This window comes from Desmodus rotundus, chromosome X, assembly GCF_022682495.2.
Source record: "Desmodus rotundus isolate HL8 chromosome X, HLdesRot8A.1, whole genome shotgun sequence".
Taxonomy (NCBI): Eukaryota; Metazoa; Chordata; class Mammalia; order Chiroptera; family Phyllostomidae; genus Desmodus; species Desmodus rotundus.
Genome location: NC_071400.1, coordinates 76,105,740 through 76,133,092, shown reverse-complemented (window position 1 = coordinate 76,133,092; position 27,353 = coordinate 76,105,740). Strand labels below are relative to the sequence as shown.

The window sequence follows — 27,353 nt, the reverse complement described above, 5'->3', positions numbered from 1 at the left end:
CCTCTATTCCCACTTTGCTGAGTGGTTTTATCAGAAATGGGTGCTGTATCTTATCAAATGCTTTTTCCACATCTATTGATATGATCATGTGATTTTTGTCTTTGCTGTTGTTGATGTGATGTATTATGTTTATTGATTTGCAAATATTGTACCATCCTTGCATCCCTGGGATGAATCCCACTTGGTCATGGTGGATGATCTTTTTAATATATTGCTGGATGCGGTTTGCTAATATTTTGTTGAGAATTTTAGCATGTATGTTCATCAGCGATATTGGCCTGAAGTTTTCTCTCTTCGTTGTGTGTTTATCTGGTTTTGGGATTAGGATGATGCTGGCTTCATAAAAAGAGTTTGGGAGTCTTCCATCAGTTTGGATTTTTTCGAATAGTCTGTGAAGGATAGGGGTTAGCTCTTCCTTATATGCTTTGTAGAAATCTCCTGTGAAACCATCTGGTCCAGGGCTTTTGTGTTTTGGGAGTTTTTTGATGACTGCTTCAATTTCATCTGCTGTTATTGATCTGTTCAGGTTCTGCTTCTTCATTCAGTTTTGGAAGGTTATATTTTTCTAGAAATGTGTCCATTTCATCTAGGTTTTCAAATTTCTTAGCATACAGTTCTTCGTAGTAATTTCTTACAATCCTTTGTATTTCTGTGGTATCAGTTGTAATCTCTCCTCTTTCATTTCTAATTGTGTTTATTTGGATCCTCTCTCTTTTCTTCTTGATGAGCCTACTTAAAGGCTTGTCGATTTTGTTGATCTTTTCAAAGAACCAGCTCCTGGATTCATTGATCCTTACAATTGTGCTTTTAGTGTCTATGTCATTTATCTCTGCTCTGATCTTGGTTATTTCCTTCCTTCTGCTTGCTCTGGGCTGTCTTTGTTGTTGTTCCTCCAGTTCTTGTAGGCATAGGGTTAGGTTGTTTGTTTGAAATGTTTCTATCTTTTTAAGGTAAGCCTGTATTGCTATGAACTTCCCTCTCAGGACTGCCTTTGCTGTGTCCCATAGGTTTGGGGTTGTTGTGAGTTCATTTTCATTTGTTTCCAGAAAGGTTTTGATTTCTTCCCTAATCTCGTTCTTGACCCATTCATTGTTTAATAGCATGCTATTCAGTCTCCATGATTTTGAGTGTTTTGGGTTTTTTCCTTTGGGGTTGCTTTCTAGTTTCAGTCCCTTGTGGTCAGAGAAAATGCTTGATATGATTTCAATTCTCTTGAATTTGTTGAGGCTTGCTTTGTGTCCTATCATGTGGTCTATCTTTGAAAAAGTTCCATGTACACTTGAAAAGAATGTGTATTTTGCTTCTTTGGGAAGAAAAGCTCTATATATATCAGTTAAGTCCATTTCTTCTAGGGTATTGTTAAGTGACACAATATCCTTGTTGATATTTTGATTGGAAGACCTGTCCATTTTTGATAGTGGGGTGTTAAAGTCCCCTACTATAATTGTGTTGCTGTCAATATCTTTCTTGAAGTCCTCCAAGATTTTCTTAATGTATTTGGGTGCTCCTATGTTGGGTGCATATATATTTACAATGTTTATGTCTTCTTGGTGGATTCTTCCTTTGAGTATTATGAAGTGACCTTCTGGGTCTCTCTTTATGGCCCTTCTTTGGAAGTCTATTTTGTTTGATATGAGTATTGCTACCCCTGCTTTTTTTTCCTGTCCATTTGCTTGGAAAATTTGTTTCCAGCCCTTCACTTTCAGTCTGTGTAAGTCTTTTGTCCTGAGATGGGTCTCTTGTAGGCAGCATATGTGTGGGTCATGTTTTCTTAATCCATTCAGCTATTCTATGCCTTTTGATTGGAGCATTTAATCCATTTACATTTAAGGTTATTATCGATAGGTAGTTATTCATTGCCATTATTTCCTACCTGTGTTCCCCTGTCTTTCTCTTTTCCTTCCTTTCCTTAAAGCAGTCCCTTTAGCATCTCTTGCAGTGCTGGCTTGGTGGAAGTGTATTCTTTTAGACTTCTTTTGTCTGGGAAACTCTTTATTTGGCCTTCTATCTTGATTGAGAGCCTTGCTGGATAATGTAGTCTTGGTTGCAGGCCTCTGTTTCTCATTACTTGGAATATTTTTTGCCATTCTCTTCTGGCTTGGAGCATTTCCATTGAGAAGTCAGTTGCTAACCTTACTGGGGCTCCCTTGTATGTTACTTCCTATTTCTCCCTTGCTGCCTTTAAGATCCTCTCTTTGTCTTGGAGATTTGCCATTTTAATTATGATGTGTCTTGCAGTGGGTCTCTTTGGGTTCCTCTTGCTTGGGACTCTCTGTGTTTCCTGGATTTGGGTGACTTTTTCTCTCCTCAGATTAGGGAAATTTTCCATCATTACTTTTTCAAACTGGTTTTCTATCCCTTGCTCTTCTTTTCCTTCTGGTATTCCTATAATACAGATATTGTTACGTTTCATGTTCTCCTACATTTCCCTTATTCTCTCTTCATTCTTTCTGAGCCTCTTTTCCTTTTCTTGCTCTTTCTAGGTGTTTTTTTCTACTTTGTCCTCCAGCTCGCTGATCCGATCCTCTGCTTCATCAAGTCTGCTTTTCATTCCTTCTACTGTGTTCTTCAATTCAGAAATTGTATTCTTCATTTCATCTTGGCCCTTGTTGATAGTTTCTATTTCCTTTTTCATGTTGATATAGTTTGCAGTGAGTTCATTGTAGTTTCCCTGTAGTTTCTGGTAGTTCTCTTTGAGCTCAGAGAGCTCAGTGAGCTTCCTGATGACCATTGCTTTGAACTCCGTATCTGATAGTTGACTTGCCTCTTTTTCAGTTAGCATTGTTTCTGAGGCTTCCTCCTTTCCTTTCATTTGGGAATTGTTTCTTTGTCTTCCTATTGTTTGTGAGACTCTTCTTGGTAGCCTCTACTTCTTACCATACCATAAACTGAGGGAGTATTCTGACTCTCTGGGTTTATGGTATGAACTTCTATGGTAGAATGCCAATGGGATTCAGTGGTGATGTCTCCTGAATCTCCTGTGCTCACTGGTCTTGAGCTGACGTTTATGGGTGTAACATGGTCTAACTCTTGTCTTTTCAGCACTCCAGGTTTTCTTGCCTCACCTGTGGGAAAAAGAGGAATGGGGAAAAAAAAAAAGAGAGAAGAAGGGAAGGAGGGAAAAAGGGAATAGAAAAGGAAAGGAAGGAACGGGGTAGGAATAAAGAAAGATCGGAGGCAAGATAAGAAGGAATTGTAAGAAAAATTAAAACAAGAGAATAAATAAAAGAAGGCAGGAAGAAGGAATAAAAAGGTAAAGGATGGAAGGAAGAAGGAATAAAAAAAGAAAGAAGGACAGAAAGGAAGAAGGAATTCAGGGGGAAAGAAGGAAAGAAAAAAAAAGAAAAAAAGAAAAAAAAAGGTCTTCTGCTGGCTTTAAAGTGGTCAGGTTAGTTCTGCTGGTCGTCCTGTCTGTGGAACGGGAGGGGGTGGTTGGAAGAATTCGTTTCACTTTTCTCCCTTCCTGAGCCACACTCTTCGCTGTTGTTCAGCCTTCAGTCTAGTTCCTCTGCGTCCTTCTGCTCCCCACTAGGCCTTTAGTTCACCAGCTGTGCTGTCCTTGAGTTGCACCAATTAGGGGCAACTCACATTCCACCTTCTTGCTCTTTGCTGTCTTAGATGCTAGGGGCTCTCAGTGCTGCTTTGGGGTAGTTCAGCCCCCTACTGGGTCGAGTCTTTCCGGTGAATGCAGTCTCTCCTAGCCCTGGAGCTCCCCTCTGCTGGGCTTTCTGCCTTCCTCCTAGAGAGCCAGTAGGCCCTGCAGAGTTCTGTGCGCAGGGGTTACGCAGGAGTTTTTCAGAACCAGTGCTTTTGGCTGTGGTCGCCAGCAGGCAGCCAGGCCGTTGATGGGGTTGTGTGGCTGATCTCCGCTTTGGACTTCGGTTGGTTGCCGATCCCCCGCTTTGGGTCTGTGCTGGGGGGCAGCCAGCCACTGATCCAGTTGCGTGCTCACTCGGGAGCTTTTTGTCTGTGTGCCCAGGCGGCTGGGCGCTTATCAGGGTGCCTGCCCACCCGGAGTTTCAGGTGTGGGCCCCGAGCCACTGATTGGGGTATGCACCCACTGGGGCTCTTTGGGTCTGGCGCCCAGGCAGCTGGGCTGCTTATCAGGGCTCACGCTCACCCGGAGTTTCAGTTGTGGGCCCCTAGTCTGGTAATTTGAGTGCGCGCCAGCCGGGCTTCAGATGAGCGCGGTGGCTGCTTTTCCCCCGTTCACAGTCCAGGGGCTGAGGGTGGAGGGACGCCATAGGCCGTGGCTGCTGCAGAGAGTTCTCTAACTAGCTACTACGTGCCTCTATTTTCTTTTCCTTTTTGAGAAATTCTTCCTATTCAAGCCCCCCTGGTCCAAACAAGCACCTGGCTGCTCACACAGCCCAGCCTGGCCCTCTCCCAAGAATCCTGCAGCAGCCCCTGCGCCCGGCCCCGCGCGGGTCTCAGGGACCTTATTGTCCTTAAGCACTCTTCTTACCGTCTGATATTTCAATGTCCTCTACAATCTTTGGTCTCCGATCTTCATATATGCTGGAATACTGTTGGCTGTTTGCTCTCCTCCTCAGATCAGCTAGGTATTTCACTGGCGTTGAGGGGAAGTGGACTCCACTCTCACCTATCTCGCCGCCATCTTCAAACCCTCTTTCCCCCATATGGTCTCTTTCTCAACTACCCCACTCTACCATTGAAGCATGAAAGCAGCTATAGACAATGCATAAATGAGTGAGCATGCTTGAATTAGATCAAAACTTCATTTATGGGCACTGAAATTTGAATTTCACATAATTTTCACATATCCCAACATAATATCTTTCATTTGACTTTTTCAACCACTTAAAATTGTAAAAAATAAAAACCTCTCTTAGCTCACAGGCTACACAGAAACAGGTGGTGTGCCCAATTCAATTCATGGGGCAGGGTTTGCTGAACCCTGGTGCAACACATGCACTCACTAATACAGGAAGTGTCCTATTTATCATCTCCTGAGTCATGAGGACAGGTCATCTCTCTTGATGTGAGCACTGTGCTTACTAAGGGCAATAATGGTGTGAGATGAGAGGGTAATGCAAATGATAAGATATCTGAGATCAATGAATTTATAGTAATCTACATATTATCCCAGTGTTTCTCAACCTTGGCTGCATATTAGAATGGGAGGGGCGGTTAAAACATCTTGATGCCTTGATCTCATGCCCAGAGAGTCTAATGCAATTAGTCTTGGGTATAGCCTCTCTTGTGGCAATGTTTCATTGATATGTTTCTCTCTCTTTCTCTCTCTCTCTCTCTTTCTCTTTCTCTCTCTCCTTCCCCTCCCTCCTTCCTCCTTTCCTCCTTCCCTTCCTTTCTGTCTAAAAAATGAATAAACATATGCTCATGTTAGTATTTTTTTAAAAATAGCTCTTTCTTCATTGAACTTTAAACTTGTTTAATTTAGACTTGATGGAACTTTTCCTATTTAAGTTGCAAAGATTCGTGTATTTTATGTCATATTTTACATTACATTTAAAAGAGCTGTCATCCAAATATTTATGATATTCTGCCCCTTACATTTAATGTTTTTAAGTTTAATCAACTGAAACAGCCAACTCAGGGGAAAAGAATTTTGAAAAGCTCAGAGTAAATGTCAGAGACAAATGTAAAGTATATGTCATTTTTGAGATAATGCTTCTGGTAACAATGTTTTCCAGTAGCTGACTTACAATCACAAAAGTTTTTCCTCATTACAGGGTAGCCTTTTGAAGGTCATCATCACAATTAATTAACATGTGCCCCTGCTTATACATAAGTAGGTCTTTTGATTCTAGTAAGACTAATCCATGTGGGGACTTTTTCAAACACACTTGGGTTAAGGAGAAACTTCAGCTTAAACACAGCAGAATTGTCCACAGGAATCCATTTGGATCATAACTTCTTGGCTCATTTCTGCAAGATTCACTCCTATCCTTTCTTATTTTGAAGAAGATTTTACCTTAAACAGTAGGAAGAGATATTTTTGAGGCAATATTGTTCTGATAGTAGAGAACCTATAATCATAGCACAGCATTACTGGGTAGATCTCCAAGTCCCTTCTAAATGGGATGTCCGAGATAAGCAGAATCACTTGGAAAGGTATGAACATGGTTAACTGTTGTCAAATGTAGAAATGTAGTACCTGAGGTAGTAGGGCTCAGGAAAATCTCCAAGGAACTTAGAATTTATTTAATCTATTTAATCATAAAACTTTATTCTCTTGTTTTCAGAATCAAAGACACAGTCTTCTTTCCCCCATTATCCCTCTCCCCCCTCCCCTCTGGTCACTGTCAGTTTCTTCTTTATTTCCATGTCTCTGGTTCTATTTTGCTTGCTTGTTAGTTTTGTTGATTAGGTCCCACTTATAGGTGAGATCATCAAGGGACATGGAAAAGGACCCATGGACAAAGCCAAAGGGGGAAAGATTGAGGGTAGCGGGGGGGAAGTGGTGGCCGTGGTGGCCAGAAAATAGAAGCAACTGTACTTGAACAACAATATAAAAGGCACAGTCTTAAATCCCCTCCTGAGCAGACTCCATAGTACTTTAATTTATTCAGAGCTCCATCTCTAGAAAGACAAAGCCAGGGGCTTTCTGTGTAGTATCAAAGGAATGCCACCAGAGAATTTTCATAGTTCTTTTAATCAAATTCCAAGAAACTAACCCCCAGGTATCTGATCTTTTGATTATCTTCTTCTTGATAGCTCACTCTATCAGTGTAGAACCTACTTGGTTGTAATAAGTTGATCTTGGTGAAATGATGAGTAAGCCATAGGACAGACAAACTACAATAGAATGAGCACAGGCTTTGGGCAGGAAGAAAATTCTCAGTTTTTATCCTGACTCTGTCATGTTCTAACTGTGTGACAATGTGGTGATGATGGTGGTGTGGTGTGTATGTGGACATGTGTGTATGTACACACCTACATGCACACATGGAACAATTGTTTAGCCTGTGCAAGACTTAGAGTCTTCATCTTGAAAATAGGAATGTTAATACCTTTTTTTAAACAGGGATTTTGTTTTGGTTTTTTTTTTTCAACTGACAACAGTATTCTTTATTATTTATTTTTCTTTTTGAAGCAGAAGCATGCTTTTTCACAGCACCTGTAAACAAGTCTGTGAATTTTGAGTTTCTTGTATTTTTATGTATATTTTTTCCCACCCACCCTGGAATGTTAGCATACCACAACACTGACTGCATTACATTGTAATTACTGAAGAAAAGTCATGAATGGAAAGTGTCTAACATCTAGAAAACGCAGCTGCTATTTGCACAATTATTGAGGGTGGTGGTGGCTGGTAGTGTCAGTCAGGACATATTTGATTTTGGTGGCTTCTCTGGTGCACAGCCTTGAAAAAACTTATGAGCTGTGGTAGACAGCTCCGGTGGCCACTGCTAATTCTCTCTTCTGCCAGATTTATCTTCTAGGAATGACATATGCACAGTGAGACATTCTTTTTTTTAAAAAAAAAAAACACGCCTCCTTTACTCTTCTAAGTCTCTTTTCTGTTTGGCTCAACTATAAGGCCTAGTCACTGTCACTGCTGTGCTTTTACAATAAGATATTTAATGGTATAGGTACACTTATAACTTATTAAAATAGTAACTGAAAGAGTGAAATACATAAGGAGTTATATTTTGTGCTTACCGAGGCTAAAGAATAAAATAAGAACAAATACTTTCTTTAACTCTAATTTTTCAAAACTTATATAAACTTATGAATCTCCATTTAATGAGAAAATCTGTGATCACCTTAAGGGCAGGGACTATTTTTTCAATGGAATTGAATCAATTTTAGCAAACATGAAAGTGAGTCAAGCCCATTTACCAAATGTCAATATTTTTATACCACATTTATTAAATGTGCATCGTGAGTGAGTCACTAAATACAGAAATAATATATAATTCCCAGTCTTTGATTAAATATGTTCGGAGTGCCTCCTTTGCACCAAGGCGTTATGAAGGTGCTGGGAATGTTATGGTAAATACATCAGGTATTATGTCCTAAAGGGGTTCACAGTTGAAAGAGGCACCCAGGCCCACGTATAAGGATCCATTAGGGAGTTAAACAAGGCATTGTGTAGTCAAGTGCTACATAGCCTGGCAAAGTCTGTAAGTCAAAAGGAATTGAGTACAGCAGAGGTTGATAATACCTATGATAGACAGGAAAGGTCTGGTGGGGGAGGCTAGATTTCACAGGAGCCTTAAAGGATGGGGAAGATTTGTATGAACACAGAGTGACAAATAGGGCATTTCAGGTGAGGAGAACATGAGCAAAAGTCTTAGAGGTGGAAGCATGACTGTGAGCATGGTGAGTTGACTGGCTGGGAGAATGCTGGTGAGCAGTGGGAAATATAGCTGGAAAGGTAGGGTGAAGCTCAATGACAAAGACCCTGGAGTCAGACAAATGGGGTTGAACCTAGTGAGCCCCTGAAGGTCTTTGAGAAGGGTACCATGATAGTTGATGACCAGTTCCAGGGTGGCTCTGGTGTATATCATATGGTTCACGTGTTATGATTATTTGTTTTGTACGCTTTTCGCTGACTTTGTCTTTGGTTGCCATTCTGTTTCCATGTTAATTCAGAATATTCTTTCTCATTTAGAGGAAGTACTGGCTCATCAGATCTTAATGACCAGGAAGTTGGTCCTGGGACCCCAAAGAACAGCCAGAGCAGTGGTATTCTCTCAGTCACTCAGAGGTCACCAGCTCCAAGCACACGCAGTGTGACCTCAGTCAGCAGTAAAGTAAGTACACAAATGTGAAGGAACATCAGGCTTCTGCGACTTGACTTCACCACCATGGTGTGGCTGGATTTCACATCTTTGTATCTCAGTGCACATTGTTTACAGTGATTAATGGTACAAGCTTCTTTATCAGGACTGAACCTCTCGCATCCTTAGGTCCTGTCAGGAAGACTACAGTAAGAAGGAAAGGGAAGAAATAGGTTCAAAGGTGGAATTTGTATGATGGGAGTTTAAATGGATATATGGTTTAACTAAAATATAAATAATTTTTAGAAGTCTTTTTGATTCTCCATATTACTCTCAAGATACTATTGGCACTAAAATTTTTCCAAGCTGATTTAAATTAGGAAAAGTAGAATCTTGAAATCCTTTTCCAGTTTTTTCCCTATACATCTGTTAAAGTAAGGGATTGATGCTTAAGGAAGACTTAAATTGCATAAAATATGTGTGTATATAACATATTATATTATTTAGAAACTGTTATTTTGAATGAATGAGCAAGCAGAAAACCATTTATATATAAACTATAGTTTTCTGAGTCAGTCCGTATCTAATGAGGGCCTCCTATATGCCAGGCTTGGTCACAAAAAGACTTGAAGTGAACAAATTAGCCATGTAGGAGTCTGGGGCAAATTATTCTTCCAGGCGGGAACAACACTGATATTCAGCAGGTAAATTACCGGATGGATGTTCCAATTACCTATAGTCAGCCTCCTTGAAAAATTGGTGTCTTTGCTCACCCAGTGTCTAAAATATCTTCAATGCCCCTGGATGAACAGCCAGTACAAACATATGAGGAGTGAGCATGCCTGGTATGTTCAAGGAAGAACAATACAGCCTGTGTGGCTGTTGTTAGTCAACAAAAGGAGGAGTACCAGGAAATGAGTTCAGAGGTAATAGGGCCAGACAGGGCCTTGTAGATCACAGTATGCACTTTGGCATGTACTCTGGATAAGATGGGGGTAGTTGGAAGGTTTGAGCAGAAGAGTGACATGATCTGGCTTCTGTTTATTCAGGATCTGGGGGCACTGTTAAGAAGCAGTTGTAGAGGAACAACAGTAGAAGCCAGGATGCCGTGGCAGAAACTGGGCTTCAGAACAGGAAGATAGAAGTGGAAGCTGTGAGCAATCAGATTCTATATCTTTTTTAAGGAAGAGCCAAAAGGCAATCAGACAGATTGAATGATGACAATAGGTACATTTAAATACTTGTAATCTACACTGTACTTATTGATAAGATAAAAGGCATGTTTGAAATTTCTTAAATATTTATATTAAGGTCAGCAAGCAGTACTGTTCAATGGCCAAAAAAAGGGAGACTGAGCAATCAGAGCAGGACACTGGCACAAGTCCGGGACAGTATCTTGAGGGCTCTTACCTGCCATGCATTACCTGGATTATGGGGAAAACCAGGGTGGTGGAGGGGAGGGGGAACACAGGAGAGGAAGGTAGACTGGCAGTAGTGCTGTTTACAAATAATAACAGAAATCTTTAAAAAAATGTAACAGCTGGACAGCTGTATCAGTGGGTAGCAATAGACTATCAGTTCAATAACCAGTAAGTTAGTCAAGTTTGTTCTCAGAACAAAGATTATCTTCTTAAGTACCATTTTTTGAGGGAAATAAGTCACCCTTGTTATATGCTAATACCCTCAAAGTGAACAACATGTACATGATTATTTCTTTGTTAAACAACACATACATTTCCCCAACAGAAATTCCCTGGAACTGAGTTGAGTATATGTACATATATTTAGGTAGTTGTGTGTATTGATCTCACTCTTGCATTCTAGCTGATCCAGCTAGTCTTTTCTATGAGAGACAAAGAGAAATATTTTATGTTGAATAAACATAAGACAGAATAGTACTTTAAGAAGCACATTTGCTCTTTCATGATGAAAGGAAGAAGTATAAAGAATGAGATGATGATCAAGGTAATAACTTATCTGTTCCTCCCATTTCTCAGCATTTCTTTGTTTCAATGTTCTTTAATACTTCAGCATGTGAGAAGTAAGTTTTTAAAATGGAAAACTCTTAGAACACGGAAGCCTCGAAGCTGCCCTTTGCTATAATGTGACTTGTTAATTTTAGGTTTCACATTCTGAATCTCCGGGGTATGTATTGCATGTTAATGACTGTACAATATTAATTGGCCAATTAGTGTTCAATAGTAATAATTCTCCCAGAGTGCCAATTGAAAAATTTCCTGTCAACATAATTGTCACTAAGGAAGTTGGTCTTGCTTCATTGCAGGACTCTATGTACAAACAATGTTTTGAAGAGGCATTGAAAAGGGACCTAAACTAATTTATCTGTTTGATCTCTGTCAGAGTCTTTTGATAAAACTTGGTGGCCGGTGGCAATTAGTTGGGAGCTATATTCTTCCTGCTACAGGGAGTGTGTATTCGAAAATAATCAAAGATGAAAAACAGTGTATACTGAAGTTGCATTGATTAGCGTACTAAGCAAATGAGAGCCATATCTCTCTGGAGTGAGTTTATCAAACTTTCCCTCCGTGTCTAAGGTATGGGCTCAATATATGGCAACAAAGACAGAATTTCTTCCTGAAGGACTTTAAAAGGCATTTTTTTTTATTGTTTATGGAAAGGAAAATTGAAAAATTTCTTTTAGGTTTGATCATTGTTCACCATGGTGCCATTTTCATGGACATTTAAACTTGGCCCAGTTACTAAAAAGTTCAAAATTAGTTGTTCAATGCTCAAGCAAAATTGGAGTAATGCAATAGTCGAGCCCTTAATGGTCCAGGAAAATATGGGATAGTTTTCCTTTATTATGTTACAATGAAAGCAAGTCAGAGTGAATTTGCCGCATACACAAGGATTTACCAGCAAGCAGGCACACAAAAATCACCTATTCCTGTAAACTGGAAATGTCCCCATTTTTTATCCTTTTTTGAGCTTTGATAAGTACCTTGCATGACAGCTTCATTCCAATAACAATGTAACCAACCATGTTCTGATTATTCAGCCTGTTAAATGTAAAAGGTGTCATGGTCTTCTGTTAAATGGAGGTGAAGGAGGTAAGGCGTTGTTAAGGAGAGAGGGCGTTGAGAGTAGGGAAAAACATATGACCAGAGTTCTCAGCCTATGCTGAGGGTACCACTCTGAAGGTATGAAGCTTGCCATATTCTTATACATAGTTCTTATAAGTTTAAGGTACTTGTATCATCTTTCTTGCTAACCACATAGTAGAATGCTCACTACTTTGGTGAATGAAAAATTACTTCCAATGTCTTTTATACTAATTAACAAATCTCTTGGTTATAGACTTTAGAGAGTAATTATTGATAGTAAGTTTTACAGTTATATGGACTCCTTACAAGGGTCCTCCAAATATCAACGAGCTCCTCCTAAAGAGTATACACATAAATGTGGTTATACTGAGGGATATTTCTATGGAAGGATTTTAAAGTAAATTACTGTCAGTATAATGAGTTTTAATTTTTACTTTGTAAGAAGGAGCATTGTTTTGAAAATCCTTCGGATTTGGCTGCCACTGAAGGCCCCTCTGGGGACCTCACAAAGAATCATCGTAGGAACACTTCTGGCACGCCTTCCATAGCGGTGTCTGGGGCCTCCCTCTCCTCAGGTGGGTATTTGCAACATGACTGCTCTGTTGTATAAAATGACTAAATCAGGTGGAACCGACTCTCTTGTGTGGCATTAAATGGATGCTTCATGCCTTACAAGAAAAATGCCCATTCTTTTTGACCCATGGTGGTATGCCCACTCCATAACTACTTAAAAGTGGTCCCAGGTGATGTTTTGAGCCTCTTACATTTATGAAAAAATCCAGTTTTAAGTGTATCACTGGCCAGGCATCAATGCCAAGTTTTAGAGCTAAACCAAATGTCAATATAAGACTGTAGGAAATATAATTGGCTCATTTAATACAAAAGAAAAGGATATTTGCCCAGAGTTCAAGGAAATTAACTTTTTTAAATTAACAACTATTGAAATATAGTTTACCTGCTATAAAATTTATATGAGCATTGTCAATTTGCATTCATTTTGATTGCCTATAGGCTTGGATTTAATTCTACCATCTTACTTTGTATCTTCCATTCACCTCATTATAGTTTTCGTTTTTATTGTCTTTCCCTATTGCCTTCTTCTACATCACAGGTGGCAAACATAAAGCCCGCAGGCTGAATCCGGCCCTCCACCTTGTTTTAGCTGCCCCCCCCCCTTGTTTCTACCTGGCAGCAGTGCTGAGCTCTCACTTAACTGTTAAGGAGTCGTTACATATATACAGTCCTAAATTACATTCGGCCCTTTGAAGGCAACTGCGAGACTGATGTGGCCCCTGGTGAAAATGAGTTTGACATGCCTGCTCTAGATAGATGTCTTCCCAGCCCATTACATTTTTTCCCCTTCTCCTAGTGTAGTATATGTGCTGCTTCTATCCTTTTTTAAAAGATTTTATTTATTTTTAGAGAGAGACGAAGGGAAGGAGAAAGAGAGGGATAGAAACATCAATGTGTGGCTGCCTCTCACATGTACCCCCAATGGGGACCTGGCCTGCAACCCAGGCACATGCCCTAGCCTGGGAATCGAACTGGCAACCCTCTGATTCGCAGGCCCACACTCAATCCACTGAGCTATGCCAGCCAGGGCCTGCTTCTATCTTTTAATGAATGTCTTTGAATTTTTAACATGCATGTTTAACTTAAATGCTAATTTCTAACATACATTCCAATGTTAACCCTTCTTGATGTGGTGATCAGCAATGCCCTATATCTAGACAGATTAATAATGTCATGGTTTAATTAATAAATTATTTGCAAGCAGTATTAAGGTATTAATAATAACCCCTTTCACTGGTATGGTACGTTCAAATATATCATTTCACTTCATTATCACAATAACCCTGTGAAACAAGTATTATGTTGCATTTTATTACCTATAAAAAAGGAAACTCTTCAGAGAAATTGGTCATGATTATGAAGTTTATGTCCCATGTGTAGACTTAAAATGATGACAAAATCCTCAACATGAAAAAGTTACTTGTGACCTAATGATGATATTTGCATAGAGCCTAAATCTGGATTCTGTGTGCTGAATTGGGGACTCTCTCCTAGCTAGATAGCTCACAAAGGGTTTTCTAAATGTGTGGTTACTATTGCTTGCATTTTGTTTAGGACTAGAATATCACTTCATCTATTAAATGAAAAAAATTAAACTAGCCTAGAAGCCAACTTTCCAGAGTACATTTCTACTACTTCTACTGAACACCTGTTTATTCAGTGCATGCTCTGTGTCAGGCACTATGCTAGGTACGTCTGCATTATTTCACTCGCCATTTCAAGCTAATTTACTTGATTGCTCTCTTAAATCTTTCTCATTTAAAAGCAACTATATTTATTTTAGCAGGGCTTTGACATAGAACTGTTCTTTGGAAGTAAACTGTGTCTGTCTACAGCATTACTGACTAGTGTATTGTTCTTTAACTTATATTTTCAAAAGCAAGATGTTCCTCTGGTGAAAAAATGTGTTGGTGCCTAAACAAAATGGAACTTTCTCCCAATATACCTATAGCCACTCCCTTTTCTGTGAATTCTCTAAAATGTTAAAATCAAGAATGGCTAATGTTTTATTTTTTCTAAGTCTAAGGGCCCATTCTGTGAAAGTTTTTCAAAGTCCATGAGCAAACCTTTAAAATAAGCACTTTATGGTAGAGCATTTATTCTCCTATAATCAAAGAAGAAATGAACACATCGGTGTTGGTAATTCAGTCCAAAGGAATTTCAAAAGAATATTAAATTAGAAGTATGTTAGCATAAATAGCATAAAGTTACTGAGTCTGACTGTTGCTTCAATAACACTATCTATTCCCCATGCATGGGAAGAATTTGAATAAAGATGAAAGATTTACAATGAAAAATGTAACTTCTAAAAAATAAGCTGGTTTATAACTTTCCTTTTCCTTTCTCCAGACCGAAGTCAATCTGAGTTAGATTTGAGTGGGTCATTTACAGAAGACTTAGAGGATACTGTAAACTTAAGAAGCAAATCTGTCCCTGGGGCTTTAGACAAAGACGTGGTAAGTTGGATGTAGAAGAGAGTCTAGTGAGGAAAAGGCACGATCTTGTTCCAAACCTGACCACTTTTATGTGACAATGAGTTAGGCTAACGTGAGGTTATATGATGATCTCTTCCTATTAGTCTTCACAACCAACATATAAAAACAACTAAGGAATGATTCAGAAAAGGTAAGAGGTAATCAGGTTATTCTGTAAAGATCATCCCTAGGAAAACACCTGTTGGGGATATCGAATTCTGCCTAAAAGCATATTACCTAATCTAAACCTGGGAAATGAGAAATATAAACATTTCCTAAATGAAATATTACTAGATTTAATCTGACTATGTATTTTATATGAATGTTTCTAAATCTCAAGTTACCCTCAATAAACTACCTTCTTAATTGGGACTAAGTTATTAGAGAATTAATGTATAAGTAAACTCATTTATAAAATGAAAAGGTTGAATTAGATTATTGGTAAGGTTCCTTACATTACTAATATTCTAATATTCTGAGTTCTATAATTGCTATAATGCTGTTTAAATTCCTTGGAAGAAAGATATATTAAATGATATTAATATAATTTTTCCAAAGCAAGCCAGGAAACTTAGAGATCTAAAACTCGATGCTATTTACAATAGTATAAAATATAGGGGAAGTATTTTAAAATCGACCACCAAAAGGGGTAAGGGATAATGAGATAAAATGATTTCAAAGTTACTTTTATTCAACCTTTAAAGAACAGCTAATTCCAGTGGGTTTTTTTTTTTTAAGAGAAAGTTTTTAATTTTATTATTAAACTGTTTTTAAGTCTTAGAAAACTCTGGCCCTGGCTGGTGTGGCTCAGTGGATTGAGTGCTGGCCTGCGAACCAAATTGTGCTGCTCTGAACATTGGGGTGAATGGGTTCTTTTGAGTTAGTGTTTCAGGATTCTTAGGGTATACTCCCAGCGGTAGAAGTGCCGAGACAAAAGGGAGTTCCATCTTTAGTTTTTTTAGGAAATGCCATACAGTTTTCCACAGTGGCTATACCAGTCTGCATTCCCACCAACAATGTACTAGGGTTCCCTTTTCTCCACAGCCTTGCCAGCATTTATTGTATGTTGATTTGTTTACAATGGCCATTCTGACCAGTGTGAAATGATATCTCATTGTGGTTTTATTTTGCATCTCTCTGATGGCTAGTGATGCTGAGCATCCTTTCATATGTCTCTGGGCCCTCTGTATGTCCTCCTTGGAGAAGGGTCTGTTCAGGTCCTTTGCCCATTGTTTAATTGGGTTGTTGGTCTTCCTGGAGTGGAGTTGTGTGAGTTCTTTATATATTTTGGAGATTGAACTTTTGTCTGAGATATCATTGGCAAATATATTTTCCCGTACGGTTGATTCCCTTTTGATTTTGCTGATGTTTTCTTTAGCCACGCAGAAGCTTTTTATTTTGATGAGGTCCCATTTGTTTATTCTTTCCTTTATGTCCCCTGCTCTAGGGTATGTATTTGTGAAAATATTGCTGTGTGGAATATCAGAAATTATCCTGCCTATGTTCTCCTCTAGGACTTTTATGGTGTCATGACTTATATTTAAGTCTTTTATCCATCTTGAGTTTATTTTTGTGTATGGTGCAAGTTGGTGGTCAAGTTTCATTTTTTTGCCATGTAGCTGTCCATATATCCCAACACCATTTGTTTAAGAGGCTATTTTTTCTCCATGTTATGCTTCTGCCCTCTTTGTCAAATATTAATTGACCATAGAGACTTCGGTTTATTTCTGGGCTCTCTATTCTGTTCCATTGATCTATCTTTCTGTCCTTATGCCTGTGCCAGACTGTTTTTGATTTCCATGGCCTTGTAATATAGTTTAATGTCAGGTATGGTGATTCCTTCTACTTTGTTCTTCTTTCTCAAAATTTCTGTAGCTATTTGGGGTTGTTTATGGTTCCATATAAATTGTTGAAATGTTTGTTCTATATCTGTGAAATAGGTCGTTATTTTAATAGGGATTGTGTTGAATCTATAAATGCTTTTGGTAGTATGGACATTTTGATGATGTTAATTCTTCCAATCCATGAACATGGTATATGCTTCCATTTATATGTGTCTTCCTTAATTTCTTTCTTCAGTGTTGTGTAGTTGTGTGAGTACAGGTCTTTTACCTCCTTGGTTAGGTTTATTCCTCAGTAGTTTATTTTTCTTGTTGCTACAGCAAATGAGATTTTTTTTCTGATTTCTTTTTCTGATATTTTGTTGTTGCTATTCAAAAACGCCTTCTATTTCTGAATATTGACTTTGTATCCTGCTGTTTTGCCAAATTCACTTACTAGGTCAAGTAGTTTTTTTGGTGGAGTCTGTAGGTTTTCTATGTACATTATCATGTCATCTGCAAACAATGACAGTATTACTTCCTCCTTTCCAATGTGGATGATTTTTGTTTCTTTTTCTTGTCTGATTGCTATGGCTAGAACTTCCAATACTATGTTGAATAGAAGTGGTGAAAGTGGACATTGTTGTCTTGTTCCTGATCTTAGTGGGAAAACTTTCAGAATTTTTCCATTGAGTATGATGTTGGCTCTAGGTTTTTTATGTATGGGCTTTATTATGTTGAGGAGTGCTCCCTCTACTCCCACTTTGCTGAGTGTTTTTATCATAAATGGGTGCTATACCTTATCAAATGCTTTTTCTGCATCTATTGATATGATCATGTGATTTTTGTCTTTTGTTTATGTGGTGATTACATTTATTGATTTGTGAATATTGTACCATCCTTGCATCCCTGGGTGAATCCCACTTGATCATAGTGTATGATCTTTTTCATGTTTTGCTGGATGTAGTTTGCCAGTACTTTGTTGAGGATTTTAGCATCTATGTTCATCAGCGATATTGGCCTGCCATTTTCTTTCTTTGTTGTGTCTTTGTCTAATTTGGGGATTAGGGTGATGCTGGCCTCATAAAATGAGTTTGAGAGTCTTCCCTCTTCTTGGATTTTTTGGAATAGCCTGAGAAGTGTAGGGGTTAGCTCTTCCTTAAATGTTTTGTCAAATTCTCCTGTGAAACTGTCCAGTATCAATATCTGATACTGATATCTGATAGTTGACTTGCCTCTATTTCATTTATCATTCTTTCTGAGGATTCCTTCTTTCCTTTTGATTGGGGGTTGTGTATTTGTTTTCCCATTTTTTGTGAGACTGTTCTTGTTTGCTTCTCTTTTTAAGTTCATCTTCTTTGACTTCCTGACTTTGTGGTGTGAACTTCTATGGTGGGAGGCCTATGAGATTCACTGATGCAGTCTCCTTGATCACCTGAACTTGATGGTCTTGGGATGATTCCCTTTATGCTGTTTATGTTGGTTCTCTGTATGTAATTGGGTTTTTATTGTTGTTGGGTCTTTCTTTAGTGGGTCCTTCCCTCCAGCTGAGGGTCACTCCACCCACCATGTCTTGTGTGCTGTTGTGCAGGTGCTGTCAGAACAAAACCACAAAGCCCAGGTATCAAACCCATACCCACAAAAATAAATCCCCCCCACAATCCCACTATCAACAGCAAATCAACCAGTATTAATAAGAGTGTAAAGAGATTAAGACTGTTATAAGAAAGGAGAGCAGATAGGAGATGACCTACTGAAACAAAAATGATTTTGAGAGTGTATAGGGAGGAGCACTAATAAGAGTTGGGAGTTGGAGCAATGGCAACGGAGAATGTAAAATTTACGTTATGAATAAAAAAGGGAATGAAGAATGTGGAATGGAGTGTGAGAAGGGAAGCACATAGCATTAGGTTGAAACAGAAATTAAAATAATATAAAATAAAATAAAGTGAGAGAGAAAAAGTGAAAGGAAGGAAATATAGTAAATAATTAATACAAATATAGGAGCCAAATTGGAGAGAAAGATCCACCACAGTAGTATCAACAACGATTGAGCTAAAATTAATATAGGTGGTATGGGAATAAGAGGGGAAAAAGAAACAAGGAAAAGTCTAAGAGATGTTTAGAGGAATGGGAAGTGATTTTAAAATAATAGAGGGAGAGGGAATGTTAAGAGTGAGGAACAAAAGAGCCAGGCTAAGAGAGGAAGCATTAAAATTTGGGATGTAAGGAAAAAGAAAGGAAAAAAATAAACAGGCAGGATAAAAGATAAATAGAAAAAAGACACAAAAGAAAAAAACATGCTAAGATGGCAAAATTAAAATTTGAGATGAAAAAAAAGTAGGAGAGAGGACCAATAAAATTTGAAATTTGAAATACAGAATTAGTGAAATTCTAAGATAAAATTGAAAAAACAATGTAACAACAACTACCCTACCCACAACCAACTAGCAAAGATTGTTAAAGGTGGAGAGAGAATGCAGGTATTTTAAGAGCAGGGAAAAAGGATGTGAGATGACCCTTGACAAGAAAATTGGTTTTGTGTGTCTGGATGGGGGAGAAATAGTAGGAGTACGGAATGGAAACAAGTTGTAGCAAGAGAGAAAACAAAATTTGAAATGAAAATAATGTGAGGAAAGAGGAAGGTAAGATGGGCTAAGAGGAGGGAGGAGCAAAATATGGGAATTGAAATACACTATAGTATAAAATCTAGTGACTTAATATATACAAACTTGCTGCATAAGAAATGAATGTTTAAAAGGTATGCAGGAAAGAAAATATCACAAATCATGTAGAAGACCTCAGTGGATTTAGTCTCGGTAGCTTCTTGTATTTACCACTGTTTTTTTCTGTCTGGATCTGCCTCTAGTGATGTCAGATGTTGACCCCATCTGACCTTAAGCAGCCTGTTTGATAAAAGAGGATCTGCTGTCCATGGCTGTCTACATCAATTGTTAATGTAGTCACTCTGCACTCAGCAGTCGGGGATAAGCACTGTAGTGTGGAGCTGAATGCCTCCAAGGTTGGAGGCTATTGTTTCCCCTCAGACTGTTGCTGCTTGGAGGGGATTGTCTGCCTGAGTAGAATGGCTGCTACTGTAGGGGTAATGACTCAGTACAGGAATCCTGGAATCTCCTCTCTCAGTTCTCTCCCCAAAGCCTCAGTCCTTAGTCTTTCCTTAGGCGTCACCAGCCCACTCTGCCCCCACCTTTGCCAGAGCCCAGGGTAAGTGGCTACAAATGAAAATTTGTGTGTTGGCCCTTTAAATGGCTCTAGTGTCTCCTACCATCTGTCTCTGCATCCCTGCTGCTTTGTGTTGCTGGTTGTTATCTGTGTACTTTTGCGGCTCTGGTGCTCTAGGCTGGGAATTCTAGCTTAGGGTTTAGACCCCACTCTTCTCAGGGGGATCCAACTGACCACTTAATTATCCCTCTGGTACTGCTGCCTGTGGGCGTCCAGCCATCCCTCTTGAGTCTCTACCACACTGCTTACCAGATAGGTTGTGCCAAAGCTGGTTTTTCTGTCTGTCCAAAGTTATACAGCTTCTCTCTCACTATTGTTCAGTTGTTTGTTCTGGGTGGTTTTTCCACAATTGAGTTGTAATTCCAGATTGGCCCTGGGAGGAGGTCAGTGTGACTTCCATTCATTCTTCCGCCATCTTTTGCCTCCTTAATGACTTATTAAGGCATAAATCTGTCATTTATGTTTTTTGTACTTTTCTAATTGTCATAGTTTTAATGAAATAGTTTTTAAAAACAAAAGCACATAATTACATATATAAAATCTCAACTTAAAAAATGCATGGTTAAAGTAAAGGTTATATACAACTACTCAGATTTTTTTGTGGATAATTTTATATGATTTTTCATATAAACAATGAGAAAGCCATGTAATATGTACAGCAGGATACAAAATATTAGTTTAACCCAGGGTAAGAGGAAGGAAAAAGAAGAAGGAAAAGAGAAAGGTGTCCATAAGAAAAACAACAGTATACATGATACAAACTTATATGTGTGTATGTATGTATGGGACACACATATATATCCCATACTCTAAAAATCTTGAAATTTGTTCATTAATATGTTAATGAGAGTTCTAGGTTTATACTTATCTATATTGCTTGAAAACTTTTACTATAAAATTTATTGCTTAAATAACTAGAATTTAAAAAGCCATTTTACCATGAGGAAGAAAACAGTGAGAGAACAAAAGTAGAATGTGGAATTTTGGACAAGATTTTAGTGTCTAAAATAGTTTGTTCTATTGAGAAGACTTTTGAGATCTAGTTTCCCATCTTAATGGTATACACACACCCAGATGCATACATGCACAGATCCAACTTTTTTTTTAATTACAAAAATAACTTAAGTTCATTGCCCAAAGTAAATCACCTTAGAGATCAGGGAGGTAGGGATTGAACACCCAGGTCTGTGTGATTCAAAATTTCATGTTCTTTCCATAAATCTTCCACTGTAAAGGACATCCCACTGATCTGATGACATAATTCAGGTTGAATGGAGAGTACAACAGAAAAACCTAGGACTAGGGCTATTTCTAGATATTTGTATCTGATTTTTCAGATATTTAAAATAGAAAGTGGTTTTGGAAGTGAAAACACTTTCTAGGAGAGCAGGAAATCAAATCACTGATATTTTCCTCCTTCCTTAGGACTCCTTGGAAGAGACTGAAGAAGGCATTGATGACTTAGTGTCCTCCAGGTTTTCTGCAAATACCCACAGCCTAGCAAGTGGCCTGTCAACAGTAAGCAGTTCTCTAGCATGCACTGGAAGTTTCTTCTTTTTCTCGTTGATTTTCTGTGCATTTCCAAAGGGAATAGGAGTGTTTTGGGGACAACGTGTGATAGTGACAGTCTCCTGCTTGCTCTTTGCCCACAGAGTACTTTTCAGTGTAATTTTGTGTGGACTTTTTCTAAGGCTCCTGATTGCTTCCCTCTCCTTCCTTGGTCTCCACACAGGTTTTAAAACCTCTTCAATCCATAATTCAGGCTCTTATCAGCTCAAGCCTATACATTATCTCAATTCTCTGCTGATACATTTCCCTGCCACCATGCTCTCAACTCCCCAATTGTCCTCCACACTGCTGCCAGTCATTCTCCTAAAACACATACTCAACGGGTTTCTCTCCTACTCAAATACTGTCCATAGCTCCCCACTACCAACAGAATAACAACCCTTCTCCATTAGTGTTCAAGGCTTTCCTTAAGAGGTAGCCTTCAGGAGCCCCTGTGACCTCGTACCCATCTATGTGCCTATAAGTCTTTTCCTTTGCTTCTCTAATTTCTGTCTGTTGCTCTAATGCCCTTTTTTCCTTTTGATATTTGGGCGACTTCCTTGAAGAATTCTCAAGCAGGATCTGACAGGAAGTGGACCTACCTAAATGTGCCTGATGCTGACTCAGACACTGTGAGTTTCCAATCTTTTCTTTTCCTTCACACATTTCATGGTATGGGAAATCTGATTAGGTGGGCAATTTTCCCAGCATTCATCTTTTTCTTACTTGTGTTCAGTTAGCCAGAGGTTCTCATTTAAAAGGTAAAAAACATTATCAAAATCTAAGTATTCCCCAAAAAGAACATTCATTAAACATTAGAATATGAGTGTCAGTCAAAAGACACATGGTTCAAAATTATTTACCATTTACAAGATAACTTTAGAATAAATATCTCTATTTTAAATTACAGCATTGGCGTAGTTAAGAGCATGAAGTTTGGTTAGTAGTAAAATTGCCTTAACTGCCTAAATTTCTCCCAAGATTCAACATTTGTGGGTTCTTAAATTTTCTTCCATCTGTAGGGATCCCCTGCTTACAGAGTATCTTCTTTGAATAGTGGTTACAGAGGGATGTGGTGAGTCACAACTTAGTGATACAAGGAGGCAGTGTGAGGTATGGTAGGGAAGTCTTCAGACTAAAAATCTGGACATCTTGCTGTGTGTCTCGGCACTGGTAACAATTCCTGTGAGCCAGAATTTTCTCATATATAACATGAGGAGGTTGGGGCTTACTCTTGAAGGCCTTGAAACTCAAAGCATGGTTTCATGGATCAGCAACATTGCATTACCTGGAACAGAGACTCTAAAACTTTGTCAGTTCAAGGAGCCCCTCGTATATCAGTGATACTTTTATACACTCCTAGACCAAAAGCAATACCCAACTAGCCAATTTATTAATTATTTAAGTCAAAAATGTAATAAATACTGGTATTCTAACAACTTGGTAGCCATTTGAAAAACAATACACATAAATTGAGAGAAAAATAATATTTTACTCCATTTTTAAATAGCCCCTAATACTTACTAATGGGATGTGTTTATCTGTTGGGCACTACATGAATTATCAAATCTTGGAATCTGATTGGACAGCACCACTTTGATTTCTTACTCTACCTTGATTTTTGTGCAATACATGCTTTCTCTCACAGCAACTGTCAAAAACTCAGCTTCAGACAGATAAGACTTCATTGAAAAGACTAAAATGTGATTTAATGTTGACACTATGAACTACTATTACTAGTTCGTATGGTGTCTTATAGATATCGCTGTATTTCCCTTGAAATTTTAAAATATGTGTGGTGCCCCTGTGAGTTTGCTGTGGTGCTGTGGGATGCCTGGACAAACAGTTCAGAAACTATGGGCCTAGTAGTTTGTTAGAGAAGCAAGATCTTGGACCCTACCTGAGAGAATAGATCTGAATGCTTATTTTAATAGATCCCCAGGTGATTTATATGCAATTAAAGTTTGAAAAGCCAGCTGTTAGCATGACAATTCTGTTGCTTTATTTTAGGTATAGAAAAGACAAATTAGGTCACTCAGTGGCTCTCTTTAAGTTATAATTTCCAAATACAGCCCTCCCTCAGTTTCCATGCCATGTGGTACCTGTGGGTATGGCAGGATGACTATAATTATAACACCCTTGGTTTGCTCTTGCCCTTGACTTAAGCTCAGAAGAGATACTAGCCATCACCTTAACACCCTGTTCTTTGAGTAGTCTCTACTGTAAGCAATTGGAGGAATGTAATGACTTTTCTTTTATATATACACACACACATACACAACACACACACACAGGATGGAGCAAAAGTATAATTAAAGTTGTGAGTATGTGAAACAGTTTATTCTTGTATTACTATTTCTTGGTTATTACATTATTTTCCATGTGAACAACTGTAAACCTATGTTTGCCTCACCCTGTATATCTGTGAAAAAGTGGAAAGTCAAAGCTGTCTTTGCATTTACCATAGTCCTTACTTCCCAGTGGTTATAGACGAGACTTTTGAGACTTTTGGGTCACTCATGAAAGCCTTTCAGGTAGTCGGTAGTCTTTTGTACCAGTCATGTTGCTAAAGATACAGTTTGTGCTTCTGGCACTAAATGCTAATTTTGTTACATATGATTGAAAATATGCCTCTTGTTATTAGTGATTCATCAGAAACTTCATTTATTCTGGTACATTTAAACTTTTTTAAACATCGTATTTATTGGTTGGTGTGTTGTTTTATTTTTTAGTGTTCTATTTTGTGGGTTGTTATTTTCCAGAGGTTTAGGAAGCTGTGGTCTTACCTTACTTCAGTGGCCACACAGCTGCTGGGGGGTGCCCTTGTTAAAGCTGCAGTTATGGCTTTCCAGAGACTAATGGGATGCTGTCTGGAAGTATCCTAGAGAGAAGTCTGTGGCTCTCACTAACACCAAATATAAGATGAGCTTTTATTTATCCTGACAAATGCATTGACCTTGAAGCTCCCAGTGAAAGAGGAGAAAGCTACAGGGATTTACAGAGGACATGGGATTGGAAATGCCTCAATGACTCTGTATTCATTTTAAAAATGACTAAACAAAGGCTATTCACTAATGCAAAAGGGCAATGCTTCTCCTCTCAGCAATTTTCCTTCCTTCCTTACTAATGGTCTTAGACCTTACTGGCCTTTCCCAGGCTGGATTTTATACAACACCAGGAAAAAAAAAACAAGCAAAATAAGTGATATTGGCTTTCTTCCCTTTCCCTAGACTTCCCTGCTGATTATAAAGAACAGGAATTATAATTGAATGAAAGAGGTGGTTTCTGTGAAGAGACCATTAGTGTAACACCGAATACCTCTTTTTATATTGTTTATTCCAGACCAGCCTTAACAGCATGATGAGTGTTTACAGTGAAACAGGAGACTATGGCAACGTGAAGGTCAGCGGTGAAATCCTTCTCCATATCAGTTACTGCTACAAAACTGGCGGGCTCTACATTGTTGTCAAGAATTGCAGAAATCTGGCCATAGGAGATGAAAAGAAACAGAGGACAGATGCGTAAGCACATAGCAAATTCCTCAGTTCTTTTCAATCACTGAATTATTTTTGTCAGTACATGTGTTTCTTTTTCTGAAGATTCTTAGCATTCCTCTTGATTCAGAGCCTCCTCTGAAGATCGATTGTCACTTTCCTCCTATGCCACCCTTCTAAATATTCTCTGAAGTGCATGTGTGATGCTTGTGTCTGTGGTTACCTGATTGTTAAGAAGCCATTACTCAACATGATTTAGTACTGACATATTTGTTGTTTACACAGAGACAGCTCTTTGAGATAGAAGGCTGACATGCTGGCATACCTCAGAATGTATAAGAGTTAATTTTTTGTTCTGGGAAACACTCCAGAGAAAATTACCAAGCTGTTAGCCCAATTGAACAACTCAAAAGGGCAATTTTGAAGCTCGCAGGACTCCAGGGATCAGCTTGAGAGGGCAGGTGTGGACTATAGCACTTTGGAAGGGAGCCGGATATAAAAATGTGTGAGGGGTTCCAAACACCAATGCCGGGTTTGATGATTCACTGGGAGGGCCCACAGGACTCCCCTTGGAGTCATAATCAGCAAAGGGAAGAGGCATTATGTGTCAAAGTTTTGAAGAATCCAGGCTTCAGCTTCCAAAAGTATTCTCTCCCAGTGGAGTCACAGGATGTACTTAATTCCTCTAGCAACAGGTTGTGACAACACTTGTGCAGTGTTGTCTGCCAGAGAGGCCCATTTAGAGACTCAACTAGTCACATAGCAAAATTCCAATCTCCCAGAAAGAAAACAGATGTTCAGCATAAGCCATACTGTTTTTACAAATAGGTTAGTCACAGTGACTAAACTACATCTGTTCTGGGAATGATGAGAATCCTCCTAAAATCCAAGTGCCCAGATGCTAGCCAAGGGCCAACCTTGTGAACAGGCATTTCTAAGGATAGCACTCTCAGGTCAGCTATGTGACCCCTTTTCTATATACAATACTAGATGACCGAGGTTCAGTAAACAACTCAGCAAAGCTGTTTTCAAGTATCTTAATATAGACAGATGGATAGATTCTGAGTATAGATTGGTCCCTATATTTCCTCAGCTAAATATGAGAGGGTTTTGAGACAAATATAATCATTTAGACTAGCATGGAAAGGGGTTAGTTATCTAAAGCCCCAATAGATGTGCTTCAGGGCTCTGGTAGAATCTTGTGCATCTTCTACATTTCTGAGTCTGTCATGATGCCTCTGCTCCAGGAGGCTCCTGGGATAGTTTAAGTCACGGTGTTGGGCAGAATTGCTATTGTGACTTAGGTTGTTATTTTCTATTTCCCCTTTTTCACCATTTTCCTTCATTCACCCATTACCATTGACTCCACTCATCAGAAGTCCTGACATTTGAATAGAGAGGAATATAATCCCATAATATTGAGCAAGACCAATGATCATAATAATAGATTATATTTCCTCTTGAGGTGTATAATATGTCAGCTCCTTGTATGTGTCAACTGACTTAATTCTGACAATGCCATAAGTTAGATACTGTGAATGTTCCAGTTTTACAGATGAGGAAACTGAGGCACAGAGAGCATAAGTAAGTTCTTGAATTCATCAAAACTAATAAGACAGGGAGTGATTCAAACCCAGTTGGCATGACTCCAGAGCCCATGCTCCTTACCACTCTTTTCTGCTTCTCTCTTATTGAAGGCCCAGAGTTGTTTTTAAGGTATTCTGTTATGTAGACTTTATTCTTTTTGGTTCTGTCTCTTATGTTTATAGGCCTATTCCTTTTACCTCTTTTATTCACTGAATTTCCTGACTGTTTCTTGCAGAGTAGAAGTTCCCCAATAACTGCTTTCATCTTTTATCATCTACAGTTATGTCAAGTCATACCTCCTTCCTGACAAGTCTAGAAACAATAAGCGCAAGACCAAAATCAGAACAGGCACCAATCCAGAATTCAATGAAACACTAAAGGTAAATAAATAGTCTCTCATAGTAACACAAATGATACTGTTCACAGCCTCATTGGTTTAGAAATAACTACAGAAAATGTGCATGTCAAGGCTTATGTGTATTCTAGAAAAGTACAGTTTGAGTAAATTAATCTAGTAGAGATGATCCAGCAAAGTTGCATCTGAGCAGGCACGTCTTGTCCCAAAAATATGTTTCGCCCTTAGCAAAACTGTTTTTTTCTAGTTCCCATAAAAGGAAGTTTGCCCTTTTTGACACTGATTTAGCGGGTCACTTTATACACACCCGTTGTTCTGCTAATGTTGCATGAATATGTGCTGTCTCTTGCTAGGGTTTCAGAATTTGGCTAAATTTAGGCTTGTGGTTAATGAACAGGAGAGATGCAGAGTTAGGTTTGATCAGTATCAGAGAATGTGGCCTAGATAAAATATTACCCGTGCCTCGGTCCTAGAGAATTCTTT

The 27,353-nt window shown here is 38.7% G+C and overlaps 1 protein-coding gene across 9 annotated transcripts in view; it reads left to right on the top strand.

The window, feature by feature from the left end:
• Window positions 1-27,353, top strand: part of SYTL5 (synaptotagmin like 5) — a 276,734-nt gene that overhangs the window by 155,718 nt on the left and 93,663 nt on the right. For 7 of the 9 annotated variants that reach the window (XM_071220313.1, XM_045197942.3, XM_071220314.1 and 4 more), the window contains 7 exons: window positions 8,603-8,744; window positions 12,219-12,351; window positions 14,699-14,805; window positions 21,312-21,404; window positions 22,001-22,066; window positions 24,777-24,955; window positions 26,796-26,895. In XM_071220313.1, coding sequence (XP_071076414.1) covers window positions 8,603-8,744; window positions 12,219-12,351; window positions 14,699-14,805; window positions 21,312-21,404; window positions 22,001-22,066; window positions 24,777-24,955; window positions 26,796-26,895 — 820 coding nt within the window. The remainder of the gene's footprint in view (window positions 1-8,602; window positions 8,745-12,218; window positions 12,352-14,698; window positions 14,806-21,311; window positions 21,405-22,000; window positions 22,067-24,776; window positions 24,956-26,795; window positions 26,896-27,353) is intronic. The other 2 variants (XM_071220316.1, XM_045197949.3) reach the window with 1 other exon arrangement.